Source organism: Squalius cephalus (genome assembly GCF_949319135.1).
Source record: "Squalius cephalus genome assembly, chromosome: 4".
NCBI classification, from domain to species: domain Eukaryota; kingdom Metazoa; phylum Chordata; class Actinopteri; order Cypriniformes; family Leuciscidae; genus Squalius; species Squalius cephalus.
In genome coordinates, this window is record NC_137125.1 from 47,393,064 (window position 1) to 47,418,603 (window position 25,540).

Consider the following 25,540-nt stretch of genomic DNA (forward strand, 5'->3'; position numbering starts at 1 on the left):
CACTTGAAGGCAGCAGTGGAATCACTTAAAACGGAATGTGTGTTCAATGAGTAGGTTTAATATAAATATTTCAAGACATCTTGTGTCATTCACTGATGTATGTGACAATTGATGGTGTCAGATTTATGAACAATTTAACATTGTGCCCTTTTAGTACATCTTTCTTCTGATCTAGAGCATGTTTGATTTACTTTACCTCGAAATGTTAATTAATACATTAATTAACAAGCATTTACTAACGCGTAGTTAAGATGGTATATTCATGTAGGAATTCATGATACTCATGTCGTAATTAAGGTTAGTACCTCATTAATACATGTCTTAACTCATCATTAGTTCATAGTAAAGTAATTATTAATTCAGGTATTAGTACATGATTATTCATGTACTATTATTGTAAAGTGTTACCGAATTGTGTATATAATATTGTGATTGTGATTATAGAACAGGAGAGTCATGATTCCCATCATTTGTCTTGCTCCACATCTCCACATCAGAGACAGTGTACGGTTCCTACTGTAGTAACCAGTAAGTTAATTTAAAGTTAACAGTTAAGTTAAAGTTAAGTTAAAGTTAATTTGATGTACAAGAACATAAAAATCATAACAGCAATATGTGATGTACAGTGGGGAGAACAAGTATTTGATACGCTGCCAATTTTGCAGGTTTTCCCACTTACAAAGCCTGTAGAGGTCTGTAATTTTTATCATAGGTACACTTCAACTGTGAGAGACGGAATCTAAAACAAAAATCCAGAAAATCACATTGTATGATTTTTAAATAATTAATTTGCATTTTATTGCATGACATAAGTATTTGATCACCTACCAACCAGTAAGAATTCCGGCTCTCACAGACCTGTTATTTTTTCTTTAAGAAGCCCTCCTGTTCTCCACTCATTACCTGTATTAACTGCACCTGTTTGAACTCGTTACCTGTATAAAAGACACCTGTCCACACACTCAATCAAACAGACTCCAACCTCTCCACAATGGCCAAGACCAGAGAGCTGTGTAAGGACATCAGGGATAAAATTGTAGACCTGCACAAGGCTGGGATGGGCTACAGGACAATAGGCAAGCAGCTTTGTAAGAAGGCAACAACTGTTGGCGCAATTATTAGAAAATGGAAGAAGTTCAAGATGACGGTCAATCTCCCTCGGTCTGGGGCACCATGCAAGATCTCACCTCGTGGGGCATCAATGATCATAAGGAAGGTGAGGGATCAGCCCAGAACTACACGGCAGGACCTGGTCAATAGCCGCTTTCCGACCAAGTAGTTACAGGAACTTAGTTCTAGGAACTGTCCACTTCTAAACAGTTCTAAGAACTACTCTCCCCCAAACTCGGTTTTGCTGTTTGCGTTCGCACTTGCCAAGTGGCCATAGGAACTGGTAGGAGGGGTAAGGGAGTGACGCAAGCACGGTGACTGTTATTTTGACGGCGCGATGGACCTTTATTTTAGCGGCACTGAGAATGCCAGAGCAAACAATGCTCGCATTCTCTGTGTTTATTAGTTAGCGATCTGTCTAACAGTACTGTTTAATATGTTATTAGATAGAACTGTTATAGAAAGTAGACAGTATATGAAAAAAAGGTTATTAGCCTATGCCGTGTGGTTGATGTCCAGTGTTGATAGCTGGGCAGATAAACATAATCATGTTTGGCTTGGTCCCCTCAAAGTTGCGTTGGATTTTCTCTTCAGCATAAAGGTTTAGAGACCCATCTATCACTGTTTTCCATGTTTGTATAGTTAGTTTATGGAGTAAATACAGTGCTATGCATAAGTTTAGACACCCATGCTAAAGTTGACTAAAAAGAGGAATAAAAAAATCATCTTTTGGAAATTGAACTTAATGCCTTAATTAAAAAAAATTTGGAAAAATCCAACCTTTAAGGACACCAATTTTCTTTGTGAATGAATAATGTATCGTAAATAAATAAATGTTCTTCCTTAAAATACAGGGTGCATAAGTCTGGACACCCCTATGTTAAATTCCCATTGAGGCAGGCAGATTTTTATTTTTAAAGGCCAGTTACTTCATGGATCCAGGATACTATGCATCCTGATAAAGTTCCCTTGGCCTTTGGAATTAAAATAGCCCCACATCATCACATAGCCTTCACCATACATAGAGATTGGCATGGAGTACTTTCCATAAGATCATCTCTCAATGCAAATAAAACCAGCTATTAGGCTAACTGAAATAAAACCATGCCAATCTCTAGGGATGGTGAAGGCTATGTGATGATGTGGAAACTCCAGACTTATGCACCCTGTATTTTAAGGAAGAACATTTATTTATTTACGATACATTATTCATTCACAAAGAAAATTGGTGTCCTTAAAGGTTGGATTTTTCCTAATTTTTTTAATTAAGGCATTAAGTTCAATTTCCAAAAGATGATTTTTTATTCCTCTTTTTAGTCAACTTTAGCATGGGTGTCTAAACTTATGCATAGCACTGTATATAGGCTATAATCTGTGAGTTTACATTCTAGCTGTTTTAAAAATGGCGGGTGCTGGTGTTCCGTGTGCGTTCGGTCAATCAACGTACACTAACGTCACGGGTAGTTCCTATAGTGCTGGTTTAGACCCTACTCTGAAATAGGACCTAAAGTAGTTCCTCCAAATGGAGTTCCTAGAACTAAAATCGTTCCTAGTTCCTGCGGTGCGAACACGCCGACATCCGGGTACTTTAGCCAATAGTTCTAGAAACTGTGAAAAGGTTCCTCCGGTCGGAAAGCGGCTAATGACATGAAGAGAGCTGGGACCACAGTCTCAAAGAAAACCATTAGTAACACACTACGCCGTCGTGGATTAAAATCCTGCAGTGTGCGCAAGGTCCCCCTGCTCAAGCCAGCGCATGTCCAGGCCCGTCTGAAGTTTGCCAATGACCATCTGGATGATCCAGAGGAGGAATGGGAGAAGGTCATGTGGTCTGATGAGACAAAAATAGAGCTTTTTGGTCTAAACTCCACTCGCCGTGTTTGGAGGAAGAGGGATGAGTACAACCCCAAGAACACCATCCCAACTGTGAAGCATGGAGGTGGCAACATCATTCTTTGGGGAAGCTTTTCTGCAAAGGGGACAGGACGACTGCACCGTATTGAGGGGAGGATGGATGGGGCCATGTATCGTGAGATCTTGGCCAACAACCTCCTTCCCTCAGTAAGAGCATTGAAGATGGGTCGTGGCTGGGTCTTCCAGCATGACAACGACCCGAAACACACAGCCAGGGCAACTAAGGAGTGGCTCCGTAAGAAGCATCTCAAGGTCCTGGAGTGGCCTAGCCAGTCTCCAGACCTGAACCCAATAGAAAATCTTTGGAGGGAGCTGAACGTCTGTATTGCCCAGCGACAGCCCCGAAACCTGAAGGATCTGGAGAAGGTCTGTATGGAAGAGTGGGCCAAAATCCCTGCTGCAATGTGTGCAAACCTGGTCAAGAACTACAGGAAACGTATGATCTCTGTAATTGCAAGCAAAGGTTTCTGTACCAAATATTAAGTTCTGCTTTTCTGGGGCTGTATTCACAAAGAATTTTAAGGCTAAAAGTAGCTCCTAACTGGGGAATTTAGGAGCAACTCCTAAAAATAATGGGCGTGTCACTCGTAACTTTAGGACTCCTCATTTTTTTGACTAAGAGTAATTCACGAAGCATTTTAGCCCTAAAAGTAGCACCTAAGTCTGGGACAGCTTAAAAGAAGTCGAGAGGACTCCTAACTCACTAAGACCTATTCACAAACCGCTTTTTGTGGCATTTCACGTTGCGATGTTTTGAAATGCGTATGCGGCGGCTACAGGAGCTTCCAATCGCGAGGGAACAATTTTGCATTGTAGGCATAATTAGGGATGCAATAACGCCACTGTAAGGCCCGTGAAATTGGTCCAATCGCCGGTTCACCAATAACACAGGGAAGGTTATCACGTGCTCTGTCCTTACCCATGCAAAGTATTTGGTTGGTTAAATTTACAATACATTTAGTTTTGTATTCTCTCGTTAATTCATCTGACTCCATAAATGAAAGGTTTTAATAATATCTGTGAATCGAATGTAACATTTTAATGTTTCAGATATCAGAAATTAATTCCACAATCAATTCAAATATCTAGAACATGGTTATACATTGGTTACACCAAAGAATCTTACCCAGCTTGTACCTGAGATAGGGAGAGAGAAAGAGAAAGAAAGAAAGAGAGAGAGAGAGAGAGAGAGAGAGAGAGAGAGAGAGAGAGAGAGAGAGAGAGCTACCACCTATTCCGTTTCTCACCAGCCAAGAACAAGAGACCCGATAGAGCAAGCACACCTTCCTTTATACTGTTTGCCCAGGTGATGGGGGATGGGGAAGACCACCCTCAAATGGCTTAACCAGTTTTCTCTAAACTTCTCTAAACCTTATTACCTTTTATTTTATCTATCTGGATATGAGATATCTGTACCACTCACTTTGAGACATTTCAAATGACACCAAAAACATACCAGTCAATCATAAACATTTACATTAAACTATGTTCTTTTGTGAGTTCTTTGTTGTTTCTGGGAGGAAGTCAGGCTGTATGGGGAGGTCGAATGCTAATTAGCCAGCAAGGCCCTTTTGTCTCAGACCAGGCCGCAACCAATATTTTCAGTCTTACAGCTCCCTCCTTGACCCCGTGGGTCACATTGCGATGAACACTTACGGGGTCACAGTAAGACGTTTGTTATTATCTTTGAAGATGTAGCACAAAAATTGTCTTTGCAATGTTGGCATCTGTAAAAGCTCAGTGGGCTGTGTTCACCAGCAGAACACCTGTTCTCACCAGTGTTTCACTTTAGTCCAGCAGGTGGACGAATGAGTTCAGGTTCTCTTCCTGTAATCCTGTGACATGAGCAAAGTTCATAGAGTCAACCTGGACCTTTTGTGACTTGTTCAGTTGACGTGTCATTCCTTCATGGAGAAACTTCCGCTTCCCTGGCACCTTCTTCACGATGATGATCTGACCCTTCTTGACCAACCCGGTCACCTCCAGCGGTACGGTGGTCTGGGCAGACCTCAGTGGATGAAGGGCTTCTCCTTTGATCCACACTGCTTTGTGTGAGACACCTGAAAAGCATCTTAAATGTCCGCTTCACGATTGAGCACATATGAACTTACAGTCGTAAGGAAATGCATAGGAATGCATAGTGCAATAAAGCAAAATCATGTCATGTTCAATGTAAAATCCATGTTCATGTCAGCAAATGTGAGTGGTACATTTGGTCTCATTAATTACCTGATTTTAATAACCACACCAATAGTACTCCTATAGAGGGTCAAGGAAGGACAAAGGAAGATCCTACTAGCTCTTACCCTATTTCTAGAAACATTTAAATAAATGTCATTCTAACAAAACAACCAGTGCTGGGTTAAAGAGTGTCAGCTAACTTTTGGTGTAACCAGACATAGAGATTCAATTGAATTGATGTCCAAAACATTGTTGCGAGTAAAATGGACAATATACAAATAAGCAGAAATCAAAATAAGTTTCAGAAAATTAAAATCAAAATAAGTTTCAGAAATGTTTTTCTGAATTACTCAAAGGAATAAGCAGAAATAAATCAAAATAAGTTTCAGAAATGTAGCAAGAGGTCAGTGTAAACCAATCAATGGTTTGTGTTTAATTTTTTAGAATGTCAGAGTGTGTTTTTGTCTGTGAGAGTGTTTGTCTGTGAGAGTGTTTGTGTGTGTGTGTGTGTGTGTGTGTGTGTGTGTGTGTGTGTGTGTGTGTGTGTGTGTGTGTGTGTGTGTGTGTGTTTCTGTGAGAGAGTGTGTTTGAGAGTGTGTGTGTATTGATCTGGCTAAGTCACAGTCGATGACAGAGTTGAATTGTACATTTTTTGTACTTGATTGAATTGGTATTTATCTATTTTAATTCTGTTTCTGTTATTAGTAGGTATGTTGAGAAATCAGGGGCCCTCTGATTTTCCAACTCCCACCAACAATCATAGAGTTTGAAATTTAATGGCAGGTCTGCCTTAGAATTTGTCTTGATTTGTGACTGTAGCCATTCAGTTGTCCATGTGTTGCATTAGTTGGCAGTTTGTTGTGAATAGCGTATGCTATTCTCTGTGTCTCTGTTAGACCATGATCATGGGATCAGCTTTACCATCCTCTGTGTGTGAAGCTATCTGGATCTGTTAGTGTGAAGATGACACATCTTCTTATTATGTGTAGTGTTCATTTGTGAGGGTATAGTGATGGAGGTGTGTGTTCAGTCAGTGTTCATGTGTAGGAGATGGGTGGAAAATAATCTATATCAATTGTGTTGCAAATTTAGTTCCAGTTCTAAACTGGGAGGCCATATTTACGTAGTGATGTACTATTGTGAGTGTGAATGGCCTCTTGAAGTGTCTTTTCACCCATCTCCCGAGGTTATGTTCTAACAATTCCGCTGTCCTGGCCTTGATCCAGGTGGGGTCCGGCCCATCCTGGCTAACGTCCTTCGAGGAATTTGCAGAAGTAAACCTGAGACAGAAAACAGAGGAGAGCGAACCACAGACAGATAATTCCAATATTTCAAAAGCATTAAATTCAGACGTGTGGAATTCTTTTACTTGTTCCATTATCATGTCAGTTGGAATTTTTAATTCCAGATGTCACATGAAACCGAGTTTCATTGACCAAGTCTGAATTGTTGCTGTTGTCTCAGTGTGTTGTGACACCTGAAGCTGCTCTTTCAGTTCAGCCTTCAGTCTGCTGCATGTGCAATGCTCATTGCTTTCTCTCATTACAGGCAGATCTCTGGGTTGTCTGGTTAGCATTTTGCTGTTTATGGTGTCGTTCACACATTTTGGTTAGTGCAGATATTTTTTGACCTGCAAAAAAACTGTGGTACTTCTGTCTGCTGTTTAGCATTTCACACCCTCCTTGTAAATTTACTTCTCTGATTAGATTACATTTTAGTTGTTGCACAATTTGGTTTGCTATTACCTGTGCCACAATTCTAGCCGTGTTTTCTAACGGTGAAAAATAAAGGCATACCCCGCCCCTTTTGGCACTGGGTAGCACACAAATGAAATTCTGTTTTAGAAATTCAGTTTTAATGACGAAAGTCACACTTCTCCAATTATTATCCTACTCTGTGAGTGTAATATAATGTTTATTATAATTCAAGTTATAATATAATTATATTCTTTAACAATACAAGTCAAATTATATTGTTTTCAGTCTCTGAAGAGTCTCTGGAACAACTTACCGCCTGGTCAAATCTCTGCTTGTTCTCATGTCAATACATTTGAATATTAAAAGGCTTTTTGGCTCAGGGCTGATAAGATGTACATTTGCTGTTTCTCTTTTTTCTTTGCTAGGTTTCAAATACCTTTTCTTCTCATTTAGTCTTTTTAAATGGCCATTTTAATGTTTGATTATTCTATTTGCTCTTACTTTATATTTTTCCGTTTATAGATAAGGAAAACTATATCGCTTTGCAGTCCTTCCCAAGGATGCACGACACAAGTGGTCAGTCCCGAAGATCAGGAGCAGAGGCAGTTGGCTAATTCTCTAGGATTTTGCCGAACACGCACAACAATCAAAGAGACTTTTTCATAGCCCCCTTGGGTGTCCTTCAAGATCTTAATTCAATTGTTTTACTTTAGTAGGTTTTGGCTCTGAATTAATCAAGCCTGTACATTTATCTAAAGTAACATTAAATTAGAAAAGAAGACATCGGAACACATCCACCCACCCAAGTCGCCAGCAAACTCCCTGATATCAGCTGTTAGCCGTCGCTAACCTCTGACGCAAACTTGTGGAAATATACGAATCCGTTAATCTATTTTGGAAAAAACAAATCTCAGAGTAATTCAGAATACATTCAAACATAACAATATTTAGTTCTCTGAAGCCTTAAATATAAAAAGGTTTTTGTTTCAGGATTAATGAGATGCATTCGTTTCTGATTTTCCGATTTCTTTGTCTTGTGATTTACATCGTAGCCACCAAATTTAGCATAGACACACGTGTTTAATTCAGTTTTACACAGGACACACGGCCTAGAATACAACATCTACAACCCTTTTACCTAAGTGTTCCAAATACACTCACAGCAAAGCAATAGAATACGACATCTATATCACCTTTGCCTAAGTATTTCAAATACACTTACAGTAAAGCAATCCTGTGTTAAAGAATAAACTTTAAATTAGCCTATGTGCACATTTTCATAGCACAAACAACTATAAAGTGTGTTCTAGCACAATGTGTTAAGCACAATTACAAATTTGAAAATCCAAACAGAATATGCATCACTTAATTAATCCCATCGTGTTAGCATTTAGCATTAGCCTTAAATGCAGCATGGCTTTAGCATTTAGCTTTAGCCTTGAGCATCTTGAAAGCAACATGGACAATAGCATTTAGCGTTAGCCTTGATTGCAGCATGGCTTTAGCATTTAGCATTTGCATTAGCCTTGAGCGTTTTGTAAACAACATGGACAATAGCGTTTAGCGTTATCCTTGATATTTGACTTTTAGCCTGTAAATTATATCATCTTGTTTTCCCAAAATTTTCTTTCCATAAACAATGCATCGGTCTGCCTTTTTATTTATAAAATCACGTGTTTTCCGATCGTTTACAAACTTAGACTTGTCTTTCTGTTGTTTGCTCATTGTCATCAAGTGTTGCTAGTGTTTAAACAAAGCCAACACAACAATGGCCAGAAAACATGCGGCTGATTTTTAAAACTTTTAGGCTTTACTTTTTTCAGCTCTTCATCGAGTTATTAATTATTTGGAAGATGTTATTCTCACTTTAGGTTTCGTTTCTTGTTGCTTAGGCAAAACAAGGAGATCTTTAAAATCGAATCATTCTTCATCTGGCTGCCACATCAAACATTTCTTGAACATTTCTAAAATGCAAAGAAAATTGACTTACCACAACCGCAGAAGAAAGAGAAGATGTTCAAGACTCTTGTTGATATTAAAGTTCCAATACTTGCCGGAAAGGACGTTTCTCGTGAATCTGTTTTGATCTGTTTTGAGATCACGTCGAGGTCACCATTTTGTAAGGCCCGTGAAATTGGTCCAATCGCCGGTTCACCAATAACACAGGGAAGGTTATCACGTGCTCTGTCCTTACCCATGCAAAGTATTTGGTTGGTTAAATTTACAATACATTTAGTTTTGTATTCTCTCGTTAATTCATCTGACTCCATAAATGAAAGGTTTTAATAATATCTGTGAATCGAATGTAACATTTTAATGTTTCAGATATCAGAAATTAATTCCACAATCAATTCAAATATCTAGAACATGGTTATACATTGGTTACACCAAAGAATCTTACCCAGCTTGTACCTGAGATAGGGAGAGAGAAAGAGAAAGAGAGAGAGAGAGAGAGAGAGAGAGAGAGAGAGAGAGAGAGAGAGAGAGAGAGAGAGAGAGAGAGAGCTACCACCTATTCCGTTTCTCACCAGCCAAGAACAAGAGACCCGATAGAGCAAGCACACCTTCCTTTATACTGTTTGCCCAGGTGATGGGGGATGGGGAAGACCACCCTCAAATGGCTTAACCAGTTTTCTCTAAACTTCTCTAAACCTTATTACCTTTTATTTTATCTATCTGGATATGAGATATCTGTACCACTCACTTTGAGACATTTCAAATGACACCAAAAACATACCAGTCAATCATAAACATTTACATTAAACTATGTTCTTTTGTGAGTTCTTTGTTGTTTCTGGGAGGAAGTCAGGCTGTATGGGGAGGTCGAATGCTAATTAGCCAGCAAGGCCCTTTTGTCTCAGACCAGGCCGCAACCAATATTTTCAGTCTTACACCACCAACAACAACCAAAACTAGGCTACTCATTGCATGTAAACTAATTGTAACGTTTCATTGTGAATCAAATTAAAATGTTCTTCTCTTTGCAAACGTAGGCAGAGGCATAGTGACAGATTAATTCAATAATGTTGCAAAGATATTGCATCAATCCATATGTTTCATTAGGCTACTAGGCTATTTGTTTAGCCTTACTCTTTATTCATTTAGGCTATTTATTCAGTTATTCATCATCTTCCGTCCTTCGCACTACTTGTGTAGCGCACGCATTCTCAGACCTGTCACCTGTCACTCATCATCGTAGGGGAGGTGTTTGGAATCATTCCCGCGTTACAATCATCAGCCAATCAAGGTGGTCACTTCAGTCAAGCTCGTGCATGAGTAATGACGTCATCCATAGCAACGAAGACTCACTCTTAGTTTAGGAGTTGTCATTTTTCTTTACTAAGAGTAGGTCTGAAAGGCGTTGTGAATAACTTTTAAGAGAAAACTCCTAGCTAAAATCTTTTAGTGCGATTTAGGAGTACTCCTAGTGGTAAGATAAAATGCTTTGTGAATACGGCCCCTGATGTATCAAATACTTGTCATGCAATAAAATGCAAATTAATTACTTAAAAATCATACAATCGGCAAAATTGGATTGCAAAATCGGCAGTGTATCAAATACTTGTTCTCCCCACTGTATGTATGTGATTTTGTTCTGGGTATGCCAACAGGATTCAATATCACAACACACACATATCCCACTGTATGTGTCGCTGTTCTAACAGAACTCTGTTGGCCAATAATGTGTCTACTTGTCTGTGATTTAGATCATGTTCCTCTCAGACTGAGTGGAGGTTTGGGCCGGTGCTCTGGGAGGCTGGAGGTGTATCATAACGCTGTGTGGGGTTCAGTCTGTGCTGATCTGTGGGACATCAGCGATGCTCAGGTGGTCTGCAGGCAGCTGGGTTGTGGAGCAGCACTGAGGGCTGATGGGAATTCAATCTTTGGTGCTGGTGAAGGTGTTGTGTGGCTGAACAGAGTCGAGTGCAGAGGGAATGAGATTCACCTGTGGGACTGTCCTCTCTCCCTGAAGAACCACACTGACTGCTCCCACAAAGAGCACGCTGGACTCACCTGTGCAGGTCACAGCAAAACACTGAGCAATATTAGTCATTTTAATGCTAATAATCTTTGTCGATTTGCAGGATTTTTAATGTGTTTGTATCTGTTTTGTCAGATTTGTCAGTTACCACTACTCCTGCCACAACATCATCATCTTCTTCTCCTCCAGTTTCTCAAACTCCTCCAGTGTCTCTCTCTGTGCTTGTGGTTGTACTGGGAGTTTTGCTCTTACTGCTCTTAGTGCCACTGCTTATACTGATTCAGCAGAACAGAGTGATGAGGAGAGGTAGGAGAGATCCAGAGACTGTCATATTGTGTGTTATTCAGTGTGTGATCAGTCATGTGTTGTGAACTGACAGCAGGTTTGTCTGTCTACACTCACAGCTCTCTCTAAGAGGAGACACAGGACAACGACTGAGGCCGTTTATGAGGAGCTTCATCACAGACCCACTAATAGACAGAGTTTCTTCACTCAGAGGGGTGAGTAAATGTCATAGAGTCTGACTTGTGGAGATCAAAAAGTGTAATCACTTTATTCATTGGCAGGGCCACATTAATGCACAGGCTTACCTGAGCTTAGGGCCCCATGCTGGGTTAGGGCCCCAGTGATGCTGGAAAAATATATATATATGTAATTGAAAATTAAAATAAAATTGATTTACGCATAAAGTTTTGGCTATGCTGTTATAGTTTTGTTATTGATGCTTTGCTTTGAGTGTGCGTGACTAGAAGATGCGGGCTTGTGAAGTTGAGCATTGAACTCTTCCACGCTAGGCTACCGTTATCTCCTCAGCATCCTCAGAGTAGAGAGTCGACAACACGGTCAGAGACATTAGCAGGGAGGAGATAATACAACAAATATATCCAACATTTTTTCTTTAAACAACTTCACTGAGCAGCAAAATTAACACAGCCCAAGTACCGAATGCGATAAAAAATCTGCTTTGGCGAGCAAATAAAACAAACATACTCAGGTTTTTCTTGCTCCAGAACTCAATGAAGCAACACATACACTATGTGAAATGAGTCCTCGCAGGATTAAACCACCAAAACTCAAATTCATGATTTGATGCCAGTTTAGATGGAGACTTGATCATCTTGAGAGACTTATGTCCTATGTTATTTGTATGTTATGTTTAAAAAACAGGGGACACATGGGCTCATAGGGATACATAATAGCTTAAAACTATATATTTAAATAGCAAATTTTATATTCAGCAGAGCTAGATACATTTGGTTTGTAATGTATGGTGTGATGACTGTTTTTTGTTGTGGAAAAATCACTGAGAGTTAAAGCTCCAGAGCCTCTGATTGTGTTAATGCGGCCCTGTGCATAGTGGTGAGTAGAGTAAATCACATAGAATAATTTTCGTCATTATTCTTGTCAACAAGATTTTTTTATACTAAATAAAAATCACAAAAACTATTACGAAAATCTATTGACATTTTTGTCAATGAATAAATACTAGGCGAAAATGTTACAGAGGGACAATATGGGAAGAGATCCAGTTAGAGCTTATGTCATGTGGTAGATGCACACATTTGAATTGTAACGTGCTGATCCGGCGGGAGCAGCAAGCAGTGAATAGTTCAGTGGTGACAATGCGAAAGTGAGCTCAGTTCAGTCCGGTTTTCTATGCGTACACCGAAAGTGTCTCTCAGACACAGCGCCTTAAAGTCAGCCTTAAAGTGACAGCAGCCTAATAACCTGCTGCTGCTGTCCGTCATTAATGTTAATCAAACAACAAAAGAAAAAGAGTAAATCACTCAATGCTCTTGACTGAATAACTTTAGCATTAATAAGGATTAATCTATATTTATTTTAAATAAATATGTCTGCTTGAAAGAATGTATGTTGTATGCAAGTTGTTATAAAGAATGCATCATTAATTAAAAAGAAGACCATGTTCTTGTTTCTTTATGAGAAGTGGTTTTATTTAATTAAGACAAATAAATGTTATATGTCACAGCAGTTAAATCTGTGTCTGCATTGCATGTTCAAACCTTAATATCATTTATTTTAACAGATTAATGTTTTCTCCAGGAGTATTATAATGAGTGTGGAAATTTAAGAGATGCTTAATTGATGCATTACACTTTTACCAAACCCAGTAGATTTTAGTTGATTAAATCTACTGTAGATTTAGTCAACTAAAATATTTTAATATTTAGTCGAATAAAATTAATATTATCTGAATAAAAAAATTCAGATGACTAAAATAAAATTAAATCAAAATTTGCTGTCAAAATTAAGACTGATACAGTGTTAGAGTTGTGATTCAAGGGAAGTGGAGATATTGGCTGATTTACGGTTGTAAACGTGTGTCTGATGAATCTACTTCTCCATAATAGGAAGTGTCCTCTCTGAAGAACAACATTCTGGGTATGAAGATGCTGATGAGCTTCTTTCAGGTTAGAGGACTCAAACAAAAACATTCACTTAGCAGGTTATCTTAACTGGGTTGGAATTATGTAAATCATTCAGCACGTAATAATTCAGATAAGGATTTATTAAACCTTTTTTTTTTCTTTTTAAAGCAAATTCTGCAGGAGGAGCCGCACCTGACTACTATAATGACATCATCACCACTGAAGGGTCAAATAAAGGTCAGTGGCTTTAACTGATTTCACTAAATTAAATTAACTATTGGGCCTCTGAATAGTAAAAGCAGTTTTTGTTTATTTCCTCCTTGCTGTTAACTAATTTAGAAGAGCAGCAAATCACACCTGAGAATTATGATGATATAATCACTGTTGGACTGAGATCTCGTGATACAGGTTTATTTCTTATTATCATTTCTACAGGTTTTAACAATATAGATTTGTATGCATTTTAATTATACATATGCACTGTTTCAAAATCCAAAATCTTGCACATAATGGATGCATTTAATTTAATTTGGTCTATTTGTCCATTTTGACTTGCCAGAAAACTATGATGATGTCATCATTGTACGACAATTCTCCAATGATAAAGCAGGTGTGGGATTCAAATTACTCTCTCAAATTAAAAATGTTTTGGTTTGTTTGTTTGTCTTATTAAATTGCAAATGTAATTAATAATGGACACATTTATATCAGAGGGTGTTCAGGAGGCGTATGATGATGTGAAGAATATCAGGGAATATATGAGTGACATGTTTGGTACGTTACTGACACCTTTTTACCTTACACTGAATTTACATTTAATTTTTATAATCGGTTTATAATATTGATATCTGTGATTATGATAGCTCATTTAACTTGATTGGCAATATTGATATGTTCATTTATAATACTTTTTAAAGCATATATTGATAAATTATTTTGCTTTTGTTTTATAATAACAGACTATGACGATGTGAGGGAGGAGCCAGGAAAACAGGGAGGGACTTTATAACTGAAACCACACCCACTGCCTCAAATCCTTTCAAAGTTTTAAGTTTTCTGCAAAGTTTAAGGGCCCTATTTTAACGATCTAAGCGCATGGTCTAAAGCACAAGGCACAAGTTCACTTAAGGCGTGTCTGAATCCACTTTTGCTAGTTTAACGATGGGAAAAATGGTCGGCGCACGCGGCCTAAAAGGGTTGTCACTATTCTCTTAATGAGTAATGGGTGTGTTTTGGGCGTAACGTGAAATAAACCAACCAGAGTCTCATCTCCCATTCCCTTTAAAAGCAATTTAGCGAGGTTATACGCACGAACAGACCATCTACGGGACAAGCGGGATTCCACTATATCTTTATGTACACAATATTAATCTTTTACATTATAGTCCTTTTATTTTTAATATTTGGCATGTTTGTGTGCTGCTGCGCATCCCTTTGTGTGTAATAAGCAGAGTAGACGTGTTGTGGACCCGCCTATAGTATAATGTACATTAGCCTACTAACGCGCTCTTTAAATAACAAAAAATATATTGCGCCATTGACTTTAGACTAGGTTTTTGTCGGTCAATGGCGTAGTCTATTTCAGTTGCCTCAAAGTAGCAATGCGCCTGAACACACCTCGTTTTTACGCCCATGGGCGCACAAATGGGCGCAAATGCATTTGCTATTTAAACAACGTGGTGCAGGACATGAAAATGATAACTGCGTCAGGCTGAAACTAGCAAAACACACTTGCGTTGCACCTGGCGCTGTTTATATGTTTTAACTGCTATCCACCATATGTAACCACATGTAATATTTTGTATTGAAATGTACTAAATCAATTACATGTAATCAATGTTTGTCAGGATAAAATGCTTAGTTTAAACTTCTCTTTACATAAGTTTTTTACAAAACACGTTTTTGTGATCCCATTGCACTGAAACATTTATATGATATAGACATGGCAATTTGAGGGAAAAAAATAAATAAATAAAACACACACACAAAAAAAATCCCAACATTCAATCCGTTTGTATATAATTGTTATGATTTCAGATGCTTCACCATTTAACTTCCGCTGCTCCAGTCTTTAACATTTCACAGCAACTTATAAAAATATAATATTCCTATTGAATGTAGACCCACTGATGGTGAACATATACAGCATATATTTTTCTAAAGAATGTTGGAATGTACTTTGGGAAATAAGTTTACAAACAGCAGCTGTGATCAAGGATCTTTCCATCAAAATAATGTAATAACTCTTTGAACTGAGCAGAAGAGCATCATGCCATTATGCCATTATTATTATTGTTATTGTGAAATTGGGGAATGTTGTAACACATTTTATTTCAATGTTTTTTGCACACAAAATGCAAAAGTTCAATAAAATTAAACGAAATATTGTATACTGTTATTCTGGAATAGTGCTTTGATACTGTATGTCTCTCTGTCTTCTCAGTGTTTGTGGTCAGAAGTTATCAGTGCTTGTATCTCTTCTCTGCAGGTGTCAGACTCTGGTGCTGTATGTACACTGAAGTGTTTCCCACATTCACTCTCATGACAGCTGGGTGAGTTTGTCAGCACTTTATCATGTGTGTCTCCTCAGTGTCTATAAGGTGGAGGAGGAGTCCCGTTCATCAACAGAAGTGTTCTCTTGATATATATGGAGATTTATTGGCTGATTTGTCGTTGTCTTTGTTCTCTTGAAGTTTAACTCTGAGTGTGATTGGTGCAGAGGTGGGTAGAGTACCCAAAAACTGTACTCAAGTAAAAGTACAATTACTTATAGAAATATTTACTCAAAGTAAAAGTAAAAGTAATAATCTTAATAGTTACTTGAGTAAGAGTAAAAAATTATCCAATGAAAAAACTACTCAAGTAGCGAGTAACTTACTTCGGATTATATATATATATATATATATATATATATATATATATATATATGGGTCATTCCAGAATTGGGGATACATTTCGAGTCTCCCAGATAAACCTTCTTTTATTTAAATAATAAAATACTTTTTTGAATCAATTTTGAATAATAACACAAATTATATTACACTATCACTAAAAATAATGCTTTATGTATATTTAGGAATACAATTTAATGGGGAAATATTAACTAAATGACTCCCACTGCACCTATTATTGACTGTCTCCGCCTCCTGATTCATACTTTCAACTTGAATTATCATGAAATAATTAAGTCTAATTTTCAAATATTTTTTATATATAGTTTTACTTTTAAGTTATATAAACAATTGCATAGAATATATATTTTCTGTATTATTTGTAATTGAATTAATAAATAAATAGATTTTGTGTCTGTCCCTACATTCTGGTCAACTCTGTTACCTCTGTTATAAAACAAAAAAAAAAACTCCAAAGCATTTGTAGAAAAAGTATGTGACTTGCACCAAGGGATGTCACTTCCTCTGGTGGGAAACTCTGGAAAAGTGTGAAGTATTTTATTCTTCTTCTCTCATTAATTTGTACAAAATGTTTAGTATACACCAATAGTAGATTAATTATTTGTCAAATCTATTATTGTGATATTGCAGTGAATCTCTCATTCACTTTTTAAAAAACGACAATATGGTGAAAACCCATAAAATTATGATTTTAGACATGCCATGTGGTATCTGGTTTGAGGTTAGCATTTTGAGATAAAGCACAAAATGGTGGAAAATGTCAACTCTGTTGTCGTCAACTCTGTTATCAACCCATATAAATCAACCCATTTTGTCTGTAACAGAGTTGACAGATTTTTACATTGATGTTCAGTTAGTAAATTGATGTTCAGCATTAATATTTTAAATCTTACAAGTTTAAGATCAGCAAATATTTAAAATGTTGAATTTAAAGTGCCTTCTATGAAAATAAAAAGGTTTAACAGAAAAAGAAAATCATATTTTTTTGTTTTCTTTCTATACTTGAAATGTACCCGCAATTCTGGAATGACCCATATATATATATATGAAGAAGACTTCAGATGCAAAAGCCTCTGAGTGCCATCTGAAACTTTCTTCTAAAACAAGCATTTTTATCAAGCTTGTATATTTAAGTTCAGTAATTTCACTTTAATGACAATTAATAGGTACTTTTCATTGCCATTTAAGTGAAATAACTGAACATAAACGTACAAGCTTGATAAAAATGCTCTTTTAGAAGAAAATTTCAGATGGTACTTAGAGGCTTTTGCATCTGAAGTCGTCATAGGCTATATATAAAATTATATTTTTTCGATTTTTTTTTTTTTAAATGACTATTATTTTCATAAGTAGATTGGCTCTCTTTGCAACAAAAAGCATTTTCTCCCATCTGTAGCCCGAAAAAGAAAATCATTGCCTGTCCTTTGGTTTGTATAATAGTAATATAACTTATACAACTACATTTGGATTATTAGACAATGTCGAAATAAAGTGAATCTGCAGAGTGTTGCATTCAAAGGCATGCAATTGACACAGAGAAGAAAGAGTTAAAACTCTTCACATGTGCTGGCGCTCAGGACTGCTACTGAATATCTGAACACAAAAAAAAAAAAAAAAAGTACATCGACGAATCTTCTTCTGTCGGTTCTCCAAAATATAATCAAATGTATATTTCTGCAAGCATGTTTAAACTGGTTAACTGCCTACGGCAGGCAATTAAAGGCATTCGTTTTCAAGTCGAGTTCGCACGCCACTGCGCAACAATACACACAAACTACCGCGGGATGGCGGGTGTTAAACTGTGGGCAATGGCCAATGGTAGCTTATTTAATGTATAAATTAATGTATATTATGTCCAAAAAACGAGTAATGTCATACGTTCTAGTAGTGCTATCATGGCGTAATAATCTGTTTGGTTGTAAAATGTAGGCTATTACCTGAGTGAATTGAAATCGATTATATCGTCCTGTGGAATCATTCATTCACAGACAGCTTACGAAGATGTTCAACTAATAAAGATCTTCATCGCTGGCAAATATATGATGCATTTGCAGATTTGCTCTCACTTGACTGTACTGTAGCTCCACGGCCACTTCATCTAACGCTCTTGATGTGCTTAAATCTTCCTGTTACGACTCCGAGTCGAGTGTGAATTGAAATCGCTTCAGACGATTCAGTGCGTGCAGGAACTGAACAGTTCATTCAAACTGATTCGCGAACCGATTTAGACAGATCTGCCAACTTGTTTGATGAAGTCTTTTAACAGAATCGACTCAAAAGAGTGATTCATTTGTGAATTGAGCATCGCTCAAGCCCAGAAAAAAGATACATCGCACTTACGCATTTAACAACACATATTGCATTAAAATAAAGTAACGAGAGGAACGTCGCCCAACGTAACGAAGTAAAAGTACAGTTTTTTTCATTAGTGTACTCGAGTAAAAGTAATAAGTACCCACATTCAAATCTACTCTTAAAAGTACAATTTTTCCAAAAAAATACTCAAGTAAATGTAACGAAGTAAATGTACTTCGTTACTACAAACCTCTGGATTGGTGGTCGTCAGAAGCCCCTCCCATCTCTACCTTTATCTTTCTCACCAGAGCAGACAAGAGTCTCTTTTTCTTCAGAACTGCTAAAACAGCTGATGAAAAGTTAGTCCTGAAGACCAGAGCAGAGGAAGAGGAAGAGGGAGAGCTGTCTGACAATCTTTCTGATGTCCACAGTCGTCACACTCGTCACACTCACCAGTGCAGGTATTTTACCTTGAATTAAAGGGCCAAACAGTTCCTTTCAACATATTAAATGAAAGTAGTTTTATATTTAACACAAGGATCTTCCTGTGTCCTATCAATAAGTTTTTTAATGTTTAATTTCTCTTAGTTTCATTTATATAGATTATTGTTTATATTTGCTTATTAACTTTACTTTTATGAGTGTCTGCAGAGCTGTTAAGAGAGGTGGGGGTCTAGCTGCTCTTTTTAAAGATATCTATCAATGTAAGCAAATATCATTTGGGAATTACCTGTCTTTTGAATATCTGGGTATTGTGTTAAAAGGTGCTCCACGCATTTAACTTACCATTATTTACAGGCCTCCAAAATCCTCTCCAGCCTTTGCTGAGGACTTTATAGAACTGTTATCAACAATTACCTCAGAGTTTGACTGTTTTGCCATTGCTGGAGATTTTAACATTCACATAGATAATGCAGAAAACAATATGGCAAAAGAAATCAAAACTGTTTTAAAAACTTTTGATTTGACTCAGCATGTACATGGAGCCACACACAATTGTGGACACACTCTAGATTTACTTATCAGTAAGGGTCTAAACATTTCATCGATTGTTATTAAGGATGTAGCACTGTCTGATCATTTTTCTTTGATATATTGATCTCTCCCCTGCCATTGAAACTAGATCTGTGTCTGTCTAGAAGAGATGCTTAAATGAGAACACTAGTGTACTATTTATGAAGGCTATATCCTTAACACCAAGCATATCTGCTGACTCTGTTGATTTTCTCCTTGATTCTTTTAACTCAAAAGTTAAAAGTGTAATTGATGATATTGCTCCTGTGAAAGTCAGGAAGAAGAGTGGCAGACAAAAAGCACCTTGGAGAAACTCAACAGCAGTGCAAAATATGAAAAGACAATGCAGAAAAGCAGAGCGCATGTGGCGGAAGACTAAACTTGTAGTCCATTATAACATCTACAAAGACAGCCTTCATGCTTTCAATATGGAACTAGGCAAAGCTAGACAGACTTTCTTCTCAAATATTAAACTGCAATTTAAACAACACACGCACTCTTTTTGCTACTGTAGAGAGACTGACAAACCCCTCAAGCCAGATTCCCAGTGAAATGCTCTCAGACAGCAAGTGCAGTGAGTTTGCTTCTTTCTTCTCTGAGAAAATCAATAATATCAGAAAGGTGATCAGCACATCCTTGAATTGCGCTGGGGTCAGACAGATCAGACCACCTGAGAAAGTAGTTACTACTGTATGTCTGATTTCCAAGAAATTGATGGCAAAATTTTGGAAGAAACCGTACAGCACCTTAAAACATCAACCTGCGCTCTTGACACACTTCCCACATTTTTTTCAAAAGTGTGTTAAACAGTTTAGAAGCAGATCTTCTAGAAGTGGTAAATGCCTCACTTCTCTCTGCAGTTGTCAAGCCCCTCCTGAAAAAGAGCAATCTGGATAAGGCCATATTAAGCAACTATAGGCCGATCTCAAATCTTCCTTTCATAGGCAAGATCATTGAAAAAGTTGTCTTCAATCAGCTGAACAAATTCTTATGCTCGAATGGATACTTTGACAATTTTCAATCTGGTTTCCGACCGCACCACAGCACAAAGACAGCGCTCATAAAGATAATAAACGATATTTGCTTAAATACTGATTCAGGCAAATTATCAGTGCTGGTACTACTCGACCTCAGTGCTGCATTTGACACTGTCGATCATAACATACTTCTTGACAGGCTGGAAAACTGGGTGGGGCTTTCTGGGATAGTCCTAAAATGGTTCAGGTCATACTTAGATGGGAGAGGTTATCATGTGAGTATAGGAGACCATAAGTCTGAGTGGACATCCATGGCATGCGGAGTCCCTCAATTCTTGCACCACTCCTGTTCAACCTGTATATGCTCCCAATGAGCCAAATAATGCGAAAGAACCAAATTGCTTACCACAGCTATGCAGACGACACACAGCTCTACTTAGACCTATCGCCTAACGATTACAGCCCCATTGACTCCCTGTGCCAATGCATTGATGAAGTCAACAGTTGGATGTGCCAGAACTTTCTTCAGTTAAACAAAGACAAAACTGAAGTCCTTGCGTTTGGAAACAAAGATGAAGTTCTCAAGGTGAACGCATACCTTCACTCTAGGGGTCAAACAACTAAAAATCAAGTCAGGAATCTTGGTGTGACACTAGAGTCAGACCTTAGTTTCAGTAGTCATGTCAAAGCAATAACTAAATCAGCATACTATCATCTGAAAAATATTGCAAGAATTAGATGCTTTGTTTCCAGACAAGACTTAGAGAAACTTGTGCATGCTTTCATCACCAGCAGGGTGGATTACTGTAATGGACTCCTCACTGGCCTTCCCAAAAAGACCATAAGACAGTTGCAGCTCATACAGAACGCTGCCGCCAGGATTCTGAGCAGAACCAGAAAATATGAACATATCACACCAGTCCTCAGGTCTTTACACTGGCTCCCAGTTACATTGAGGATTGATTTTAAAGTATTACTGGCATATAAATCATTCAATGGCCTAGAACCTCAATACATTGCAGATATGCTCACTGAATATAAACCCAACAAATCACTCAGATCATTAGGATCATATCAGCTAGAAATACCAAGGGTTCACCTTAAGCATGGCGAGTCTGCTTTTAGCTATTATGCCAGCCGCAGCTGGAACCAGCTTCCAGAGGAGATCAGATGTGCTCCTACTGTAGTCACATTCAAATCCAGACTCAAAACACATCTGTTTAGCTGTGCATTTACTGAATGAGCACTGTGCCACTGTTCGTCCGACTTTTTGTACTGTATTGTATTTTATTTTATTTTTCTAAACTGTTTTAATTATTCTTATTTATTTTTATTATTTTTATTTCTTCTATGTAAAGCACTTTGAATTGCCATTGTGTATGAAATGTGCTATATAAATAAACTTGCCTTGCCTTGCCTTGCCTTGCCTATTGAAATTGATTTATTTTATTTGAAAGAATTTGCTCATGGAAGCAATAAATTAGATTTTCACTGATTAATTTTTTCTTTTTCTGTAATTGCATTAAATGGCCTTGTGGTTTGATGTGTTTTAATATTATGCATGCAGTTTTTATGACTTCATATTATATTGAGTAAAATGCAAAACGATTTTCACACCACAGGACTATTTAAGTAAACTGCAAAAAAACAGCATAATTTATAAATGAATGGTCTTTCATAGATAAACAACTCTTGTGAACAGGCAACGTGTGGTTGGTTGGTAGTAACCGTCCCTGTGCTGGTAGAGTGGAGGTTCTTCATGATGGTCAGTGGGGAACAGTGTGTGATGATTTCTGGGATATGACTGATGCTGGAGTGGTGTGTAGAGAGATGAACTGTGATAAAGCATTGCGTGCAGTTGGTGATGCTCACTTTGGACAAGGATCAGGTCCAGTATGGATGGATGAAGTGAAGTGTAATGGATCAGAGTCAACATTGAAGAACTGTAAATCAAAAGGATGGGGTGTAAATAACTGTGGTCATAATGAAGATGCTGGAGTCATTTGCTCAGGTAAGACTGTCCAATCTTCCTACTGTAAATGTTTTGTTACCAAAAGAAACTGAACAGAATTAATTTCCTTATCTTAATTTTGAAAAAGTTATAATGTTGTTTATTTATATAATTTAAACACACAGGTCGCCTCCCCAGACTCATTAATGGATCTCATCTGTGCGCTGGGAGGTTAGAGATACTTAAAGTAAAGACGTGGGTTTCAGTGTGTGACGCTGCCTTTGACCAGCAGGATGCAGAGGTTGTGTGTAGAGAGCTGGACTGTGGGGCTCCTGTACAGGTGCTGGGAGAAGATGCTTTTGGCAAAGGAGACGCCCAGATGTGGACACAAGAGATTCAGTGCAGAGGAGATGAATCACACTTTGTGTTCTGTCCCACGTCCAACTCTTCAAATACACACTGTTCCCATGACAATGCTGTAGGAGTAATATGCTCTGGTTAAGTCATATTTGACCTCTCTTTACATGTATTGCAAACATAAAGAGATTAAATCTCTTTTCTAAAGAGCAGTGAGTGTCCTTAAACTTTTGATTTGTTTCAATACATTTAAACAGCCCAGACTCTTGTTCTGGTCGAGTTGAGCGTCAGTACTTCAGTAAATGGGGCTCAGTGTGCGATGCATGCTGGGATATGAGAGCTGCCAGTGTCCTCTGTAGACAGCTGAATTGTGGGATTGCTGTGTCTGTTGTGGGATCAGACTGGTTTGGAGAGGGAAGTGGTGAAATCTGGGCTGATGTGTTTGATTGTGACGGGAATGAAACAAAACTCTCAGAATGTTCCATCTCTTCATGGAGTCGAGCTGAATGTTCTCATAGTCGAGATGTTGGAGTTGTGTGCTCTGGTGAGGGGGTTTTATTGAAAAAAAAAAAAAATGCATAAAATACCTTGCAATATCTTGATTAAAATGCCAGATATTTCCATCAGGTTCCTCTCTGGCTGTTCATGACGGTCTGGTGCGGTTGTCTGGAGAGAGACAGTGTGAGGGGGAGCTGGAAGTTTCCATCCATCAGGTCTGGAGGAGAGTTCTGCTGGACTCCTGGAGTCTCACTGAATCCTCTGTGGTCTGCAGACAGCTGGGCTGTGGCTCTGTGCTGAACTTCTCCGGCTCCTCTTCATCCAGTCCTGAACAAAGTCATGAGTGTGTGACGGGCTTCCAGTGTTCTGGGAGTGAAGCTCATCTGGGGAACTGCAGCTCTCCACAAACTCTCAACTGCAGCTCCACACAACAGCTGTCAATCACCTGCCTTGGTGAGAACAACAACATCTGGGCAGATTCTTCAGTTGTTAGTGATCAATAATGTGTTTTTCTCTCTCTGAATATCAGGTCACGGGTCCATCAGGCTGGTGGGTTCTGGGGGAGACTGTGCAGGGAGGCTGGAGGTTTTTCACAGCGGCTCATGGGGGACAGTGTGTGATGACTCCTGGGATATTAAAGATGCCCATGTGGTGTGCAGACAGCTGCAGTGTGGAGTGGCCCTCAGTAACCAGCAGGTACCAGCCTGGTTTGGTCCTGGTTCTGGACCCATATGGCTGGATGAGGTGGAGTGTGAGGGGAATGAGACGTCCCTGTGGAACTGCTCTTCTCCAGGCTGGGGGAAACATGACTGTCAACACAAGCAGGATGTAGGAGTCGTGTGCTCAGGTGAACAGTAAAGTAATGTGATCTATTTTTAAATATATAATTTCAAATGTTTAAAGGAATAATGTGCAGCTGGTAATATTTGCAAAATAAACACCAGAATAATCAGGAGCGGATGGGTCATATTTTACAACAAAGACCATCTTATTGTATGATGGTCTGATAGACAGCGCTGCCATGGATGCCGCTACTTTTAAAAAAAAAATTATATTGACCATGCAGAATCAAGTAATACATAAGATTCATAATATATTATACAAATATAATAAAGTATCTTTTTCATATGCTACCAGTGCTATAGCAGTGTGCATTAGCCTTGTATTAACCAGTTATTTTGGTGATATTTTAGGTTAAGCAAAACTTAAACTCTAATATTTTTAATGCACATCCCTTTGTATGTGTTTGTGGTTGAAATGAATGGAGTTGGATGAAATCAGAGGTTGTGTTCATGTTTCCATCTAGAGTTTAAAGAGATCAGGTTAACTGAGGGCTGTGAAGGGAATGTGGAGGTTTTCTACAATGGATCCTGGGGTAATGTGTGTTACAACAAGATGGACAGAGACACAGCGAGTCTGATCTGTCAAGAGCTGAACTGTGGAAGATCTGGCAGTGAACCCAGTTCTTCAGTGGGACTGAAGTCTCATAATTGGCTTGATAATCTTAAATGTCGACGTCATGATTCCACTCTATGGCAGTGTCCATCTTCACCCTGGTGACAGAATAACTGTGATAATGAAGTGGCCAAGATCACCTGCTCAGGTAAGAAGATATTTAACTGATTTAAGATAGTTGGAAAACATCATGTTTGTTTCAGTATGATTAATATTAATAATTTTTCTATTCAGCATTTAATTAAATTTTAATGTTTTAATTTTAGAGGAGCAGACTGGTGAATCTCCTCTGAGTCGTCTGACATGTTCTACCTCAGAATCTCCTCACCAGAGACAGTGTTCAAGTAAGATAATTAAAAGGGTGTATTTTCTTTATTCACAGTATCTTGAATTATTAATATCTGAGCACTTGTACACTGAATCCACATTCCACATTCATAATTTGTCAAACTTTAAATAGTCATAAAATGCATTGTAAATGTATTTCTGGTCAGTGATGTTGCTGTGTGTGATTTAGATCAAGTTCCTCTCAGACTGAGTGGAGGTTTGAGCCGGTGCTCTGGGAGGCTGGAGGTGTATCATAACGCTGTGTGGGGTTCAGTCTGTGCTGATCTGTGGGACATCAGCGATGCTCAGGTGGTCTGCAGGCAGCTGGGTTGTGGAGCAGCACTGAGTTGTTTCAGGTGGACTCCACTTGTTTCATCATTCACATAATTGCCGTATAAACACAGAAGGGTAAACATGTCTCTAGCTTGTACCAGCTTTACTTAGTCTAAATTGTCATTATTGCCTTCTCTTAATTTATTG

At 38.2% G+C, this 25,540-nt stretch overlaps 1 protein-coding gene and 1 pseudogene across 2 annotated transcripts in view; both read left to right on the top strand.

Annotated features, from left to right (window-relative positions):
• Positions 1–15,663, top strand: part of LOC307157727 (uncharacterized protein) — a gene marked incomplete at its 5' end in the record, with an annotated part of 174,088 nt that extends 158,425 nt beyond the window's left edge. Inside the window, 9 exon segments of the mRNA XM_079869651.1 lie at positions 10,610–10,924; positions 11,020–11,190; positions 11,289–11,384; positions 13,257–13,316; positions 13,443–13,511; positions 13,614–13,682; positions 13,834–13,884; positions 13,986–14,048; positions 14,234–15,663. Coding sequence (XP_079725777.1) covers positions 10,610–10,924; positions 11,020–11,190; positions 11,289–11,384; positions 13,257–13,316; positions 13,443–13,511; positions 13,614–13,682; positions 13,834–13,884; positions 13,986–14,048; positions 14,234–14,283 — 944 coding nt within the window. The 3' untranslated portion in view covers positions 14,284–15,663.
• A 6,540-nt stretch (positions 15,664–22,203) lies between these two features.
• Positions 22,204–25,447, top strand: LOC307157728 (scavenger receptor cysteine-rich type 1 protein M130-like; annotated as a pseudogene). Its single transcript has 8 exons — positions 22,204–22,483; positions 22,609–22,861; positions 23,038–23,324; positions 23,408–23,731; positions 23,808–24,125; positions 24,585–24,881; positions 25,000–25,077; positions 25,251–25,447. The product of its transcript is annotated as a scavenger receptor cysteine-rich type 1 protein M130-like (transcript).
• The last annotated feature ends 93 nt before the right edge of the window (positions 25,448–25,540 follow it).